The sequence below is a fragment of the Hemiscyllium ocellatum genome, chromosome 24 (genome assembly GCF_020745735.1).
Source record: "Hemiscyllium ocellatum isolate sHemOce1 chromosome 24, sHemOce1.pat.X.cur, whole genome shotgun sequence".
In the NCBI taxonomy this organism is placed as follows: Eukaryota; Metazoa; Chordata; class Chondrichthyes; order Orectolobiformes; family Hemiscylliidae; genus Hemiscyllium; species Hemiscyllium ocellatum.
The window spans coordinates 211,737-225,268 of record NC_083424.1 but is presented as its reverse complement, the minus strand read 5'-3'; the positions used below and the strand labels follow the sequence as shown (position 1 = coordinate 225,268).

The following is a 13,532-nucleotide window of genomic DNA, read 5'->3' as shown; positions in this document are numbered from 1 at the left end:
ACATAGAACATTACAGCGCAACACAGTTCCCTTCGGACTTCGAAATTGCTCCAACGTGTGGAACCAATCTGAAGCCCATCTATCCTACACTTTGTATTCTTGTCAATATTCCCACCCAATGACCATTTAAATGCCCTTAAGGTTGTCGAGTCCGCTGCTGCTGCTGCTGCTGCTGCAGGGATCTCTACACCCTTCTAGGTCTCTGGATAAAGAGCCTCTGACATCTGTCCTACATCTCTCACAGTTCATGGAGAGCTGTAGTTGGCCTTCCCCCAATTTAGGAGAAAGTGAGGACTGCAGATGATCAGGATTCCCCTCACTGAGGGATAGTAGTGATTAAGATTCCCCTCACTGAGGGACAGTAGTGATCAGGAGTCCCCTCACTGAGGGACAGTAGTGATCAGGAGTCCCCTCACTGAGGGACAGTAGTGATCAGGAGTCCCCTCACTGAGGGACAGTAGTGATCAGGAGTCCCCTCACTGAGGGACAGTAGTGATCAAGATCCCCCTCAGTGAGGGACAATAGATTAAGTTAGCAACAGTATGGAAACAGGCCCTTCAACCCTACAAATACACACCAACCCTCCAAAGAGTAACCCATCCAGACCCATTCCTCTGTCTAATGCACCTAACACTAGGGGCAATTATGTGTGGCCAATTCACCTGACCTGCACATCTTTGGACTGTGGGAGGAAACCCACGCAGACACGGGGAGAACGTGCAAACTCCACACAGACAGTTGCCTGAGGCAGGGATTGAACCCAGGTCCCTGGTGCTGTGAGGCAGCAGTGCTAACCACTGAGTCACCGTGCCAGCCCTAAAGGAACAGTGCCCTCCCTGTTTGACTCAGCACTGCTTCCCCCACACCCCCCCCAACCACCCCCCCACCCTCCCCTCCCCCACCACAGTCTAAAGCCCCAGTTGTACAATAGTTTTGCACTATAACGGCGTACTCACCACAGACCTTAACCTGAAGGGCACTATGCCTCAGGCACTGTTGAGAAGGAAAGTCTTTCATGGTAACTTCAGCCAGAAGCAGGAATTGAGCCCAAGCTGTTAGTGTTTCTCTAGATCATAAATCAGCTGCCTTGCTAACTGAGCTAACAAATTTAAATCTATGTCCCCTCGTGCTGGCCATTGCCATCTGAGGAAAAAGGGTCTCCCTGTCCACCCTATCTAACCCTCTGATTATCTTATATGTGTCAATTAAGTCAACTCTCAACCTTCTTTTCTTTAACGGAAACAGCCTCAAGTCCCTCAGACTTTCCTCATAAGACAATCCCTCCCTTCTCGGGAGTGGAGAGATAAGTGGGAGGGGGGGTGGGTGTGGGACAAAGTAGCTGAGCTCCACCATGAGGCTCCCAACCTCATTCCTGATGAAGGGCTTTGATCTGAAACGTCGATTCTCTGCTCCTTGGATGCTGCCTGACCTGCTGTGCTTTTCCAGCAAAACACTCTCAACTCTGATCTCCAGAATCCAGATCCTCACTATCTCCTGGAGGGAGTTTGTTAATGCAGGGAGTTAAACCTGGAGGGAGATTATTAATGTAGGGGGTGATACCTGGACAGAGATTATTAATGTAGAGGGTGATACCTGGAGGGAGATTATTAATGTCGGGAGTGATACCTGGACAGAGATTATTAATGTGATGACTGATACCTGGAGAGCAATTGTTGATGTCGGGGCTGGTATATGGAGGGTGATTGTCTCGATTGGGACCAGGAGGCCCTCCCTTCAAGGCAGTGAGAGTAGTGACCACGGCTACCAAAGCCAGCACTGCAATGCCATTGGTCTGGACACAATGCTGCAAGAAGTGTAACAGCACGAAACAAGTCATCAAAGTCAGTGATTTCCATTCCAGATCCTCGATCTCAGTCATAGCTCCATTAGTCACTGCCCTATGTTCATGTCCCAACAACCTCAAACAAACCCAACTGAAACCTGCACTCACTGCCTCACGTCACCCTCACATACCCATATCATCACAGCTTCTACATGCCAGCTATTCAGCTGTGGTAGGCACCTCACTGAACACACTGTCTTGCACCGACAGACTTCTGGAGAAGAAGGTAGTCTCTAAGAGGTAGCAGCAAGTTGGCAGAGACCATTCTGTCCTCAGATACCGACCCCCATGGAGAAGGCAGTTCCAAGCATAACTCTGTGGTGACTCTCCTCAATTGTATGTGACTTGAAACTCCCTATTAATAAATTCTGATATTTTCCTTACTGCTGATTTGGGGAAAACTGTCTGAATTGATCATGGTTTTCTTTCTCCTTCTTTCCTTAAATACCTGGGTTTTATTTTTGACATTCCAATCCTTAGGAGTTGTTCTAGAACCTAGGGAATTCTGGAAGATTGAAACCAATGTGTCCACTCTTCCCATCACTGCTGCCTTATGTGCTCAGTGGTGCAGTGGTAGTATCCCTATCTTTGACCCAGGAGGCCTGGATTCAAGTCCCTCCTGCTCCTGAGGTGTAATAGTATCACTCAGCAAGTTGGTTAAAATACGAAGAATGACCACCTTTGGAAATTTTTCAGCTTTTTGAGACATTAATTTCTTCAGTATATTTTCATTAATTGTTACTTCTCTGTTTTTCATTCGTATTTGACTTTACATTACTCAGTATTTTTGTGTCTTTTTGCATTTGCTCTGAAATATTTCATAGTTTGCATTTGCCATGAATGCAACAAGGCACATATCCCACAATGTCTATCCCACGATGTCTATCCCACGATGTCTATCCCACAATGTCTATCCCACGATGTCTATCCCACGATGTCTATCCCACGATGTCTATCCCACGATGTCTATCCCACAATGTCTATTCCACGATGTCTATCCCATGATGTCTATCCCATGATGTCTATCCCACAATGTCTATCCCACGATGTCTATCCCACAATGTCTATCCCACAATGTCTATTCCACGATGTCTATCCCACGATGTCTATCCCACAATGTCTATCCCACGATGTCTATCCCACGATGTCTATCCCACGACATCTTCATTAAACATTGTACTTTGGGGAATAATGTCAAATAAAATCAGAAATTTCTGAACCTCTTCATTGCCTTTTTCACCAACTGAGCTCTACCCTTTATATTATGAACTTGCAGCTTTTATCAAACACTCATTCTGTTTACAATAATCTCACATTCTCACAAATCTTTGTTAATGATAATTTGAGTCGTACCTACAGGCATCAGGACTAAAAAACTTTAAAGTATCTGATGGATCCATAAATGGAGGCCACATTTCACCTGCTGTCCCATTCAACATGTTGCACTGGTCAGAATGCCAGAAATTTACCTGGAATATGAGAAAGGTCTTTATAAAGAATCCCATTTAATAATAAACAAAGTTATCAAAAGTTATTTGATCAATAATATCATATCAGTGATGGAATATAAGAATCCCGGGTGGCCCATTAGCTTCTCCATCACGATATACTGGTCACTCACTGAGCTGCTGAGAAGGTCAGTACCTGTTTAAGGCCATTCCAAGTGTTAATTTTATGGACTTTATTAATGTCATCAACTCCTGTATTAATTGTGAATAGTCCAGTGTCTGTGTTGTTCAACTGTTAACAAAATCAGAGAATAGGTTGTTAGATCATTTACATTTTACATGAAGGAACTGTGGAAATTCTCCCCACTGGCAGAGGATAAACTAATCACATTATGACAGGAAATTAGATGAAAAGGTTATTTTGACACAGCATCTCCCATCTGCAGAAACTTTCAGCTCCATTTATTTTGCAGAGATTTGCTGCACACAAATTAAGATCAAATTCATTTGATAATGTGAAAGCAGCCTCAACTGTGTTCTGGTGAGGTCCTGCACTGTGGGAGGTAAAGAGTTCAGTCAGAGCAGGGACCAGCACTTCGATCCTGGAAAATCACAATCTGAGTCTTCGGGAGCTGTCTCATGACAACTTCCTATAGGAACTGGGCTACATTAAATCACACATTAACTGGATCCTCCTCTCTTCATCAAAGAAAAATTCACTGATTATTTTGATCTTGAAGGATCATGTTTCAAGAGTTAGTGAACAACATACAAATAGCCTGTATTCATCTACACCATCATTAATTTTCCTTTCCCATGTGAATCATTGTTGTCTGGCCTGCATTACGAATTACAAACCCAACAAGCAGCAACAAGGAGCCAAGGTTCTTGTGGGACATAATTCCCTGAGTCAATCATGGGATGGAGGTATCACTTGCTGGGTCAGTCTTTATTGCTTGTCCCTAGTTACCCTTGAGAAGGTGCTCTGAGCTGGTTTCTTGAATCACTGCTGTCTGTGTGTTGTAGGTTGACCCACAATGTTCCTTAGGGAGGGAATTCCAGGATTTTGACTGAGTGACGATGAAAGAACAGCAAGTCAGGATGGTGAGTGGCTTGGAGGAGTATTTTCAGGGGATGGTGTTCCTATGCATAAACTGCCCTTGTCCTTCTAGATAAAAGCAGTTGTGGGTTTGGAAGGTGCTATCTAAGGATCTTTGGTGAAACTCTGGAGTGCATCTTGAAGATAGTGCACACTGCTGCTACTGAGCATCAGTGGTAGAGGGGACAGTATGTTATAGAGTCATAGAGTCTCTTTTGAACTCTACCCAGCTTAATATTATCCTTAACAAAGAGACCAGAATTGTACACTGTATTGCAGAAGAGGTCTCACCAATACTCTGTACAACCTCAATGTAACGTCCTAACTGCTGTACTCAAATGGTTTGAGCAATCAAGACAAGCATGCCAAATAGCCACATTCTTAACCACCCTGTCTATATTGGGAGATGCCGGCGTTGGACTGGGGTGGACAAAGTTAAAAATCACACAACACCAGGTTATAGTCCAACAGGTTTAATTGGAAGCACCAGCTTTCGGAGCGACGCTCCTTCATCAGGTGGTTGTACAGGTGGATGAAGGAGCAGCGCTCCAAAAGCTGGTGCTTCCAATTAAACCTGTTGGACTATAACCTGATGTTGTGTGATTTTTAACCCTGTCTATATGTGATGCAAACTTCAAAGAATTATGTACCTGCATCATTAGGTCTCCCATCTACAACACTGCCTAAGGCCCTGCTTTTTATTGTATAAGTCTTGTCTTTGCTTATTTTACTAACATGCAATACATCACATTTTTCCAAAGTGAACTCCACTTGCCATTCTTCAGCCCATTGATTCAATTGATCAAGATCATTTTGTTTTTTGTGGATATGGTGCTACTCAACTGTAGGAATTGTTAAAATGCTTACTGATGAGAGTTCAGGACTAGGATGTTCCAGGAAAGAGGAAGAACTAGGAAGGCAAGGTAAAGGACACTTGGGCGACAAGAGAGATTTTGAATTTAGTCAAAAAGAGAAAGGATGTATATGCAAGATTTAGAAACCTAAAATCAGACAGGGCCCTTGAGGAATATAGGAGAAAGTGAGGACTGCAGATGCTGGAGATCAGAGCTGAAAATGTGTTGCTGGAAAAGCGCAGCAGGTCAGGCAGCATCCAAGGAACAGGAGAATCGACGTGTCGGGCATGAGCCCTTCTTCAGGAATGTGGAGAGTGTGCCAAGCAGGCTAAGATAAAAGGTAGGGAGGAGGGACTTGGGGGAGGGGCATTGGAAATGCGATAGGTGGAAGGAGGTTATGGTGAGGGTGATAGGCTGGAGTGGGGGTGCGGGCGGAGAGGTCAGGAAGAAGATTGCAGGTTAGGAGGGTGGAGCTAAGTTCGAAGGTTGGGACTGAGACAAGGTGGGGGGAGAGGAAATGAGGAAACTGAAGAAATCTGAGTTCTATAAACTCAGGAATATAAACCTTGAGGAATATAAACAAAGTAGGAAAGAAATCAAGCAGGGAGTTAGGAGAGCAAAGAGAGACCATGAAGTGTCCTTGGCAAATATGGTTAAAGTAAAATCTCAGGGTATTTCATACACACATTAAAAACAAGAGGATAACTGGAGAGAAGGATAAAAGGGGGGACTTGTGCCTTGATGGCCGAGGACGTTGGTGAGATCCTAAATGAGTACTTTGCCTCGGTATTCACCCAGGAGAAGGATATGGAGGATAGTAAGATTTGTGTGGTCAAGAGGTTAAGAAACAAGTGCTGTTGGATTTCTAGAAGCGCATTAAGGTGACTAGTCCTGAGGGCCCAATGGGATCTACCTCAAGTTACTGAGAGAGGCAAGAGAGGAGGTTGCTGGCGCCTTGACCAATACTGTCATTAGCCACTGGAGAGGTTCCTGAGGACTGGTGAGTAGCTAATGTTGTTCAAGAAGGGAAATAGGGATAATCCAGGAAATTATAGACCAGCGAGTCACATATCGGTGGTTGAGAAGCTATTGGAGAGGATTCTTAGGGATAGGATTTGAAAAGTATAGTCTCGGTATGGCCTTGTGCAGAGCAGGTCTTACTTACCTGATTGAATTGTTCAAGGAGGTGATCAAGGTGATCAATGAGGGTAGAGCAGTGGATTGTTTACATCAATTTTATTGAAGCTTTCAACAATGTCCCTGATTGTAGCCTCATTCAAAAGCTTAAGATGTGTGGGATCCACAGTGATTTGGCTGCATGGATTCAGAATTGGCTTGCCCATAGAACACAGAGAGTAGTAGTAGAAGTGTGTTTTTCAAACTGGAGGTGCATGACTGGTGGTGTTCTACAGGGGTCTGTAGTGGCATCTCAAGATGTTGATAGATTCAGTATTGGTAACATGGTTGAATGTCAATGGCAGTGATTAATTTGTCTCTTTTTAGAGATGGTCATTGCCTGGCATTTGGAGGGTGTGAAAGCTAGTTGCCACTTGAAGAAGGGCTTTTGCCCGAAACGTCGATTCTCCTGCTCCCTTGATGCTGCCTGACCTGCTGCGCTTTTCCAGCAACACATTTTCAGCTCTGATCTCCAGCATCTGCAGACCTCACTTTCTCCTATTTGTCAACCAAAGCCTGGATATCATGTGGCATTTGAATATGGACTGCTTCAGAATCACAAATGGTGCTGAACACTGTGCAATCATCAGCAAACATCCCAACTTCTTACATTCTGATGAAGGGAAGGTCATTGATGAAACAGCTAAAGATGATTGGGCCAAGGACAGTACTCTGAGGAACTCCTGCAGAGCTGAGATATCTGATCTCCAACAACTAAGATCTTCTTCCTATGTGCTGGGTAACAATCTGCACCAAAATATTCCTTTGTCTTACATGAAACCGTCCGAAACCGCATGGATTTTCATTCAAACTTGGCTTCAACAATCACAACCATCTTCCTATAAAATACAGCTGCAGGAGTAGGCCATTTGACCCCTTTAGCCTGCAGTATCATTCAATATGATCATAGCTAATTATGCATTCTCTGTATCCTATTCCCACCCTCACTCCTTGATCCCTTCAGCCACAAGGCTAATATTCAGCTCCCTCTTGAATATATCTAATAAACTGCCCCCCACAGGTTCACAGCTCTGAGTGAAGAAACGTTTCCTCCTCTCAGTCCTGAATGGCTTACCCCTTATTTGTAGACCATGCCTCTAGTTGTGGGCTATGTCACAGGTGTGACTCCAACCAGTGGAGAGCTTGCCCAATCCCCACTGATTCTAGTTTTGCCAGGGCTCCTTGATGCCACATTCAGTTAAATATAACCTTGAAATCAGTGGCTGTCACTCTCCCCTCCCCTCTGGAATTCAGCTCTTCTGTCCACGTTTGAACCAAGGCTGGAATGAGTCCAGGAGCTGAGTAGACCTGGCTGAACCCAATGCATTGTTGATGGTATTGATGCTGGGCTTGTCAATCAGATATTGATTGTCCTTGATGGAGGGAACTCCTCTGGCTCCCCTCCATCAACCTACTGACAGTGCCAGGATTAGCTCAGTGTGCTTCCTGCCCAGCTAGCTCCTCTCCTAGGCCTGGGTTAATACTAGCAGCACCGGAAGGAGGAGGCTCTCGAGTCAGTATCAATTTAAAGGCCTATTTGGTTGTGGCTGTTGACAGAGTGGAGAGAGACAAAAAAACTACAGATGCTGAAATCCAAATTAGACAGGCAGGAACCTGAAACTGGATCAGTGGTGCTGGAAGAGCACAGCAGTTCAGGCAGCATCCGAGGAGCAGTGAAATCAACGTTTCGGGCAAAAGCCCTTCATCGGGAATAAAGCTTTATTCCTGATGAAGGGCTTTTGCCCGAAACGTCGATTTCACTGCTCCTCGGATGCTGCCTGAACTGCTGTGCTCTTCCAGCACCACTGATCCAGAATCTGGTTTCCAGCATCTGCAGTCATTGTTTTTACCACCATGAGGAACCTGAAATGTCAACTTCTCTACCTCCCTGATGCTACCTGGCTTGTTGTGTTCTTTCAGCCTCCTGCTTGTCTAGGTTGACAGAGTGGAGTCTGATTAATTACCCCCACACCCTCATCACATACTCGCCTCAGAGTAGAGCAGGGGATTCCCCTCTGCACAGTGGGTCCATTACAGACTCATTGATCAAGCCTGATCACTCTGGTTGGTAAATAATGTTCAGACTCCCAGCAGGAAGGGAGAAAGTGAACACGATGAACTCTGATCACTCTCTGGTTTATTCTCCCTGTGATTCTGTTTTACCTATTTTATTAAATATTGGTAGCTGTGAATAATACTCACATCTGCAAACAATCCAAATTTGTCCTTGAATGGAAGGAGATTTGGGAAAACCATTTTGAGGAAGTTAATAAGTTCATCATCATATCCCCACATTATCTCTTTTACAGTCTTCTTGAAGAAAGCAGTTTGATTGAACTTCTTCATGGCATTGTTGAATATGACCTTCATCTTGGGTGTCAGATTCTCGGCCAAGATTGCTCCACCCTAGTGTTAAACCAAACACGAGTCAATGATATCAATTCATATGACACTGGATTCTAAAGAAAATGCAAGAATTAAGTCTCATGTTGGAAATGCTTTGAAATGTAGAATCACAGGATTTCTATAGTTTCCATAGGGGCAAGAATCAGGAAGTGGATTTATATCACTAACATTGGTGCCAGAAATGTGCTCTCAGTGCATTCAGTTAACACCCATTGTCCCAGAAACCAGAAATCTGTGAACCCAAAGGAATTGAGGAGGACTGCTGCAGTGTGTGACACCTTAGCCAATATTGCAACAAAGGAAGATGAGATATTTATAATGTGAGAATTAGCATCATCTTCGTTTTCAACTGTCAATTAATGCCAGTCCTTGTCTTTGCCAAAGCCATGGGAACATATTCCAATTCATTACAACTCGCTGTACAAAACAAAATCTCCCCACCTCCCTCTCTGGATCTTTCACTGATTCTCTTCAAGTCACTGACTCTTGCCACTGGGAACTTGTTTTCTTTATTCAAACCCTTCATGGTTTTGTTTGCTGGACTAAAATTTCCCTGACCTTTCCTGCTCTGAGGAGGACAATCCCAACTTTTCCACACTGTCTGCTTTAAGTAATTCTCTCACACTTGGAACCATTCTGACCAATCAGCTTCACATCCTTCAGAACATCCAAGCATTTCTTCAGCAACTACAAATATATTAATATTTTAATGATGCTCATCATTTACTCAAACAAATGTAATCTTTTGTGAATGTGAAATTATAGCAACATTAATCATGATCTGCATTGGATGTGATGCTGCTGAGATTTGCAGGCTGTTTTGACTGAAACTTACCAGAGCGAGCATGTTGGGCAAGACCAGCTGGTCATTCTCACTCCCAGCTGAACGTTCAGGAACAAAATGAAACTGACGGAATGAACGATATGAAACAGTATAATTCTCATGAAATGTTATGTTGCTTTTCGGTCTGTATTCTCTGTAAAATGACAAATGGAGCAATAATTACAGTTTAATTTAATATTAACTGAAGGTTTCACAAGCATTAAAAGGATCGTTTATCCCAGTTGCTTAGCAAGCTCTCTAACAATGTTCACTAAATACAGTTGTTTCTCAGCTAAAGCTATAGTCGCATTCCTGAAAAAGACAAAAACAGTACAGCACAGGAACAGGCCCTTCGACCCATCAAGACTGTGCTAACATACGATGCCCTTCTAAACTAAAAATCTGTTATCTCTATGCAATCCGCATTCTTCCATTCCCTGCCTATTCATGTATCTGTCAAGATGCCTCTTAAACGCTGCTATTGTATCCACCTCCACCACCTCCTCAGGCAATGTATTCCAGGCACTAACCACCCTCTGTGTAAAAAAACTTGCCTGAATAGGAAGGGTTTGGAGGGATATGGACCGGATGCTGGCAGAAGAGACTAGATTGGGTTGGGATATCTGATCGGCACGGACGAGTTGGACCAAAGGCTCTGTTTCTGAGGAATCATGAGCAATGAGGAGCTTTATTTAAAAAAGCACATCATTGTTAATAATATCTGAGCAATAGGCAGATTGGCACAGGATAAATGGTGTTGGAGAGTTGAATGTATGTTATATAAGATTGTGGTGGGAGAGGTGGGTTTGATTCATTGGGCATTGGCAGCAGGGGTGGGGGAAGATGAAGAGAGTCCTTTGGGACAGTCTTTACCTGAATCATGCTGGGATCAATGCGTGAGTGAATTGTACAGGATGAGGGTGGTACAGAGAACTTTAAAGTAAGGGGACGGGAGAATTCATGTGAGGGGAATTTGGAAGATTGTTGTTCACACCTTCTTTGAACATGACCTTTGGTTCCTTCTGATATCTGCTGCCACTCTCTTTGGCTGTAGCATCATGAAATATTTTGCTATTTAATCTCTCCTGTCCCCTCTCCTCTCACACATCTCCTCTGTTTTTCTCACCCCCTCCCTCATTCATTGGCTTGATCATTCCAATATTTCTATTCCTCTTCAGTTCGCCTGAGACATTCATTCTGTTTCTCTCTCAACATCTACTGCCCAAGCTGCTGAGTATTTCCAACACTTTTTTGTTGCTGTTATTCGATTATTGTTTTCTATTCACCCAAGCCTGAAGTACTGAGTATAAATATCAACAATTCTAGGGACAATAATGTTCATATTTTGAATAAAACATGAAAAGAATAAGCAATGAAATAATGTCCTAAATAACAGCAGATACCGGTAAACATATGGTCCACGTTGCGAAACAATCGGCTTCTCACCGCGAAGAATTGCCTCAGGGTTCTCGATGTGAAAGAAATACACAGACATGTAGAATGGAACTGGGACATCCTGCCAGACTGTGTAGGCAAACCCATTGCTGGGATCGATTTGGACATTCTGAATTGAGAAACAAAAAAACACAAGTGAACATCGAAATTACTAAATGGAAACAGGCCACTCAGCCTTCTTGACAATGAATAGGAACTGGAGGAGGAAACTCATCAAAGAGAGGGAGCATAAGGAAGAAGAGCAGGAGATAGAGGGAGAGAGGAAGACAATGAAGATAAGGAGGAGGAGTGAAGAATATGGACAAAAGAGGAGGATATGGAGGAAAAGCAAAATCATTAATCTCACCAGCTGCCAAGAATCAAGGATAGAAGACAGCCCAGGAGGAAGTTAAATTGACACATTCCTTCCTGTCCAACCTTGTCCTTCCACTGTCACACTCTCTGGCCTTTCATCTTTTGATTGAAGCAATTAGTGAAGGATAGAACCAGAATACAGCTGCTAGACCAGCAAGCAAAGATTCCAGTTAAAGAGGAGCACGCCCTTCCCTTCATCCCCAGGAAATATCCACCACTTTAATATAACTAAACACAGTTGTGACATAATTAACAGACTGCTTTCACTGTCTTTAAAAAAAATATGTACAACCAAAGGTTTCCAAATAAATTAGATCAAACTTCCATATTCGGAACACAGAAACAGGAGGAGGCCATTCAGTCCCACTATTCAGTTAGATCATGTCTGATCTTCCACCTCAATGCCACTTGCCCACACTTTCTCCATACCCCTTGATGTCATTCGTCTCAAGAAAACTATTGATTTCTGACTTAGACATACTCAATGTATGAGCTTCCACATGCTGCCAGAGTAGGGAATTTCATGGTCTCAGCACTCTGAGTGAAGATGTTTCTTCTTGTCTCAGTCATAAATGGTTTACCCATATCTTAAGATCATACCCCTTAGTTCAAGACTCTCTGGCTAGGGTGAATATCCTGCCTGCATCCACCCTGTCACATTGTGTATGAATCTGATGAGTTTCAGTGAAATTACATTTCATTCTTGAGTCTCCTCAATCTCTCCTCGTCAAACATTATATTTCTAAAAAGGGGATTTCAACTTCTGCGACATTAATTAGAGGGGATGGATTCCTTGAAATGTATTCAGGAGAGACTTAATATCCAAACGTAGATGTTCTTTCAAGGGAAGATGCAGGGCTGGGCCTAATCTGGGGAATGAAGCCAGACAGGTGTTGGCGGCTTGCAATTTTTGAGAAGATTTGTAGCTCAGGTTAAAATTCAAATTGTAAATTTGCTCGCTGAGCTGGTAGGTTTGTTCTCAGACGTTTCGTCACTATGCTGGGTAACATCATCAGTGAGCCTCTGGTGAAGCGTTGGTGTTCTGTCCCGCTTTCTATTTATGTATCTTGGTCTGTTACGGTGGGTGATATCATTTCCAGTTCTTTTTCTCAGAGGTTGATAAATGGGCTCCACATCAATGTGGCAAAAACAATGAGTTCAGATGCTGGAAACCAGATTCTGGATTAGTGGTGCTGGAAGAGCACAGCAGTTCAGGCAGCATCCAAAGTGCAGTGCTGCCTGAACTGCTGTGCTCTTCCAGCACCACTGATCCAGAATCCAAATCAGTTTGCTTATTGATGGAGTTCCTGTTTGAATGCCAGGCCTCCAGGAATTCCCGTGCGTGTCTCTGTTTAGTCTGTCCCAGGACGGATGTGTTGTCCCAGTCAAAGTGGTGTCCTTCTTCATCTGTGTAAGAACACTAGTGATAGTGGGTCATGTCTTTTGGTGGCTAGTTGGTGCTCATGTATGCTGGTGGCTAGTTTTCTGCCTGTCTGTTCGATGTAGTGTTTGTGGCAGTCCTTGCGGGGTATTTTGTGTATGGCATTCAATTTGCTGGTTGTTGGTACAGAGTCCTTTAGGTTCATTAGTAGGTGTTTCAGTGTGATGGTAGGTTTGCGGGCTACCATGATGCTAGGCAGTCGGAGTAGTCTGGTAGTCATCTCCAAGATGATTTTGATGTATGGTAATGTGGCTAGAGTCCCAGGCGTGTTGTGTCTACTTGTTTGGGTTTGTTGCTTAAGAATCGGCAGACTGTGTTCATCGGGTACCCATTGTTCTTGAATACACTGTACAGGTATTTTTCTTCTGCTGCTCGTAGTTCCTGGGTGCTGTAGTATGTTGTGGCCCTTTTACATAATGTCCTGATGCAGTTCTGTTTGTGGGGGTTGGGAAGATTGCCCCGATAGTTAAGAATCAGATACTTAAACAGCATATTCAAGAACAATGGGTACCCGATGAACACAGTCTGCCGATTCTTAAGCAACAAACCCAAACAAGTAGACACAACACGCCCGGGACTCTAGCCACATTATCATACATCAAAATCATCTTGGAGATGACTACCAGACTACTC

General features: G+C 43.7%; 1 protein-coding gene across 1 annotated transcript in view; it reads right to left on the bottom strand.

Moving 5' to 3' along the window:
- The window catches only part of LOC132827435 (scavenger receptor class B member 1-like), a 37,529-nt gene extending 24,410 nt beyond the window's left edge, over window positions 1–13,119 (bottom strand). Inside the window, exons 1-6 of the mRNA XM_060844123.1 lie at window positions 13,027–13,119; window positions 11,053–11,213; window positions 9,662–9,803; window positions 8,623–8,826; window positions 3,488–3,583; window positions 3,197–3,312 (exon numbers count right to left, since the gene is read on the bottom strand). Of these exons, the coding sequence (XP_060700106.1) occupies window positions 3,197–3,312; window positions 3,488–3,583; window positions 8,623–8,826; window positions 9,662–9,803; window positions 11,053–11,213; window positions 13,027–13,119 (812 nt within the window). The remainder of the gene's footprint in view (window positions 1–3,196; window positions 3,313–3,487; window positions 3,584–8,622; window positions 8,827–9,661; window positions 9,804–11,052; window positions 11,214–13,026) is intronic.
- Between the last annotated feature and the right edge of the window lie 413 nt (window positions 13,120–13,532).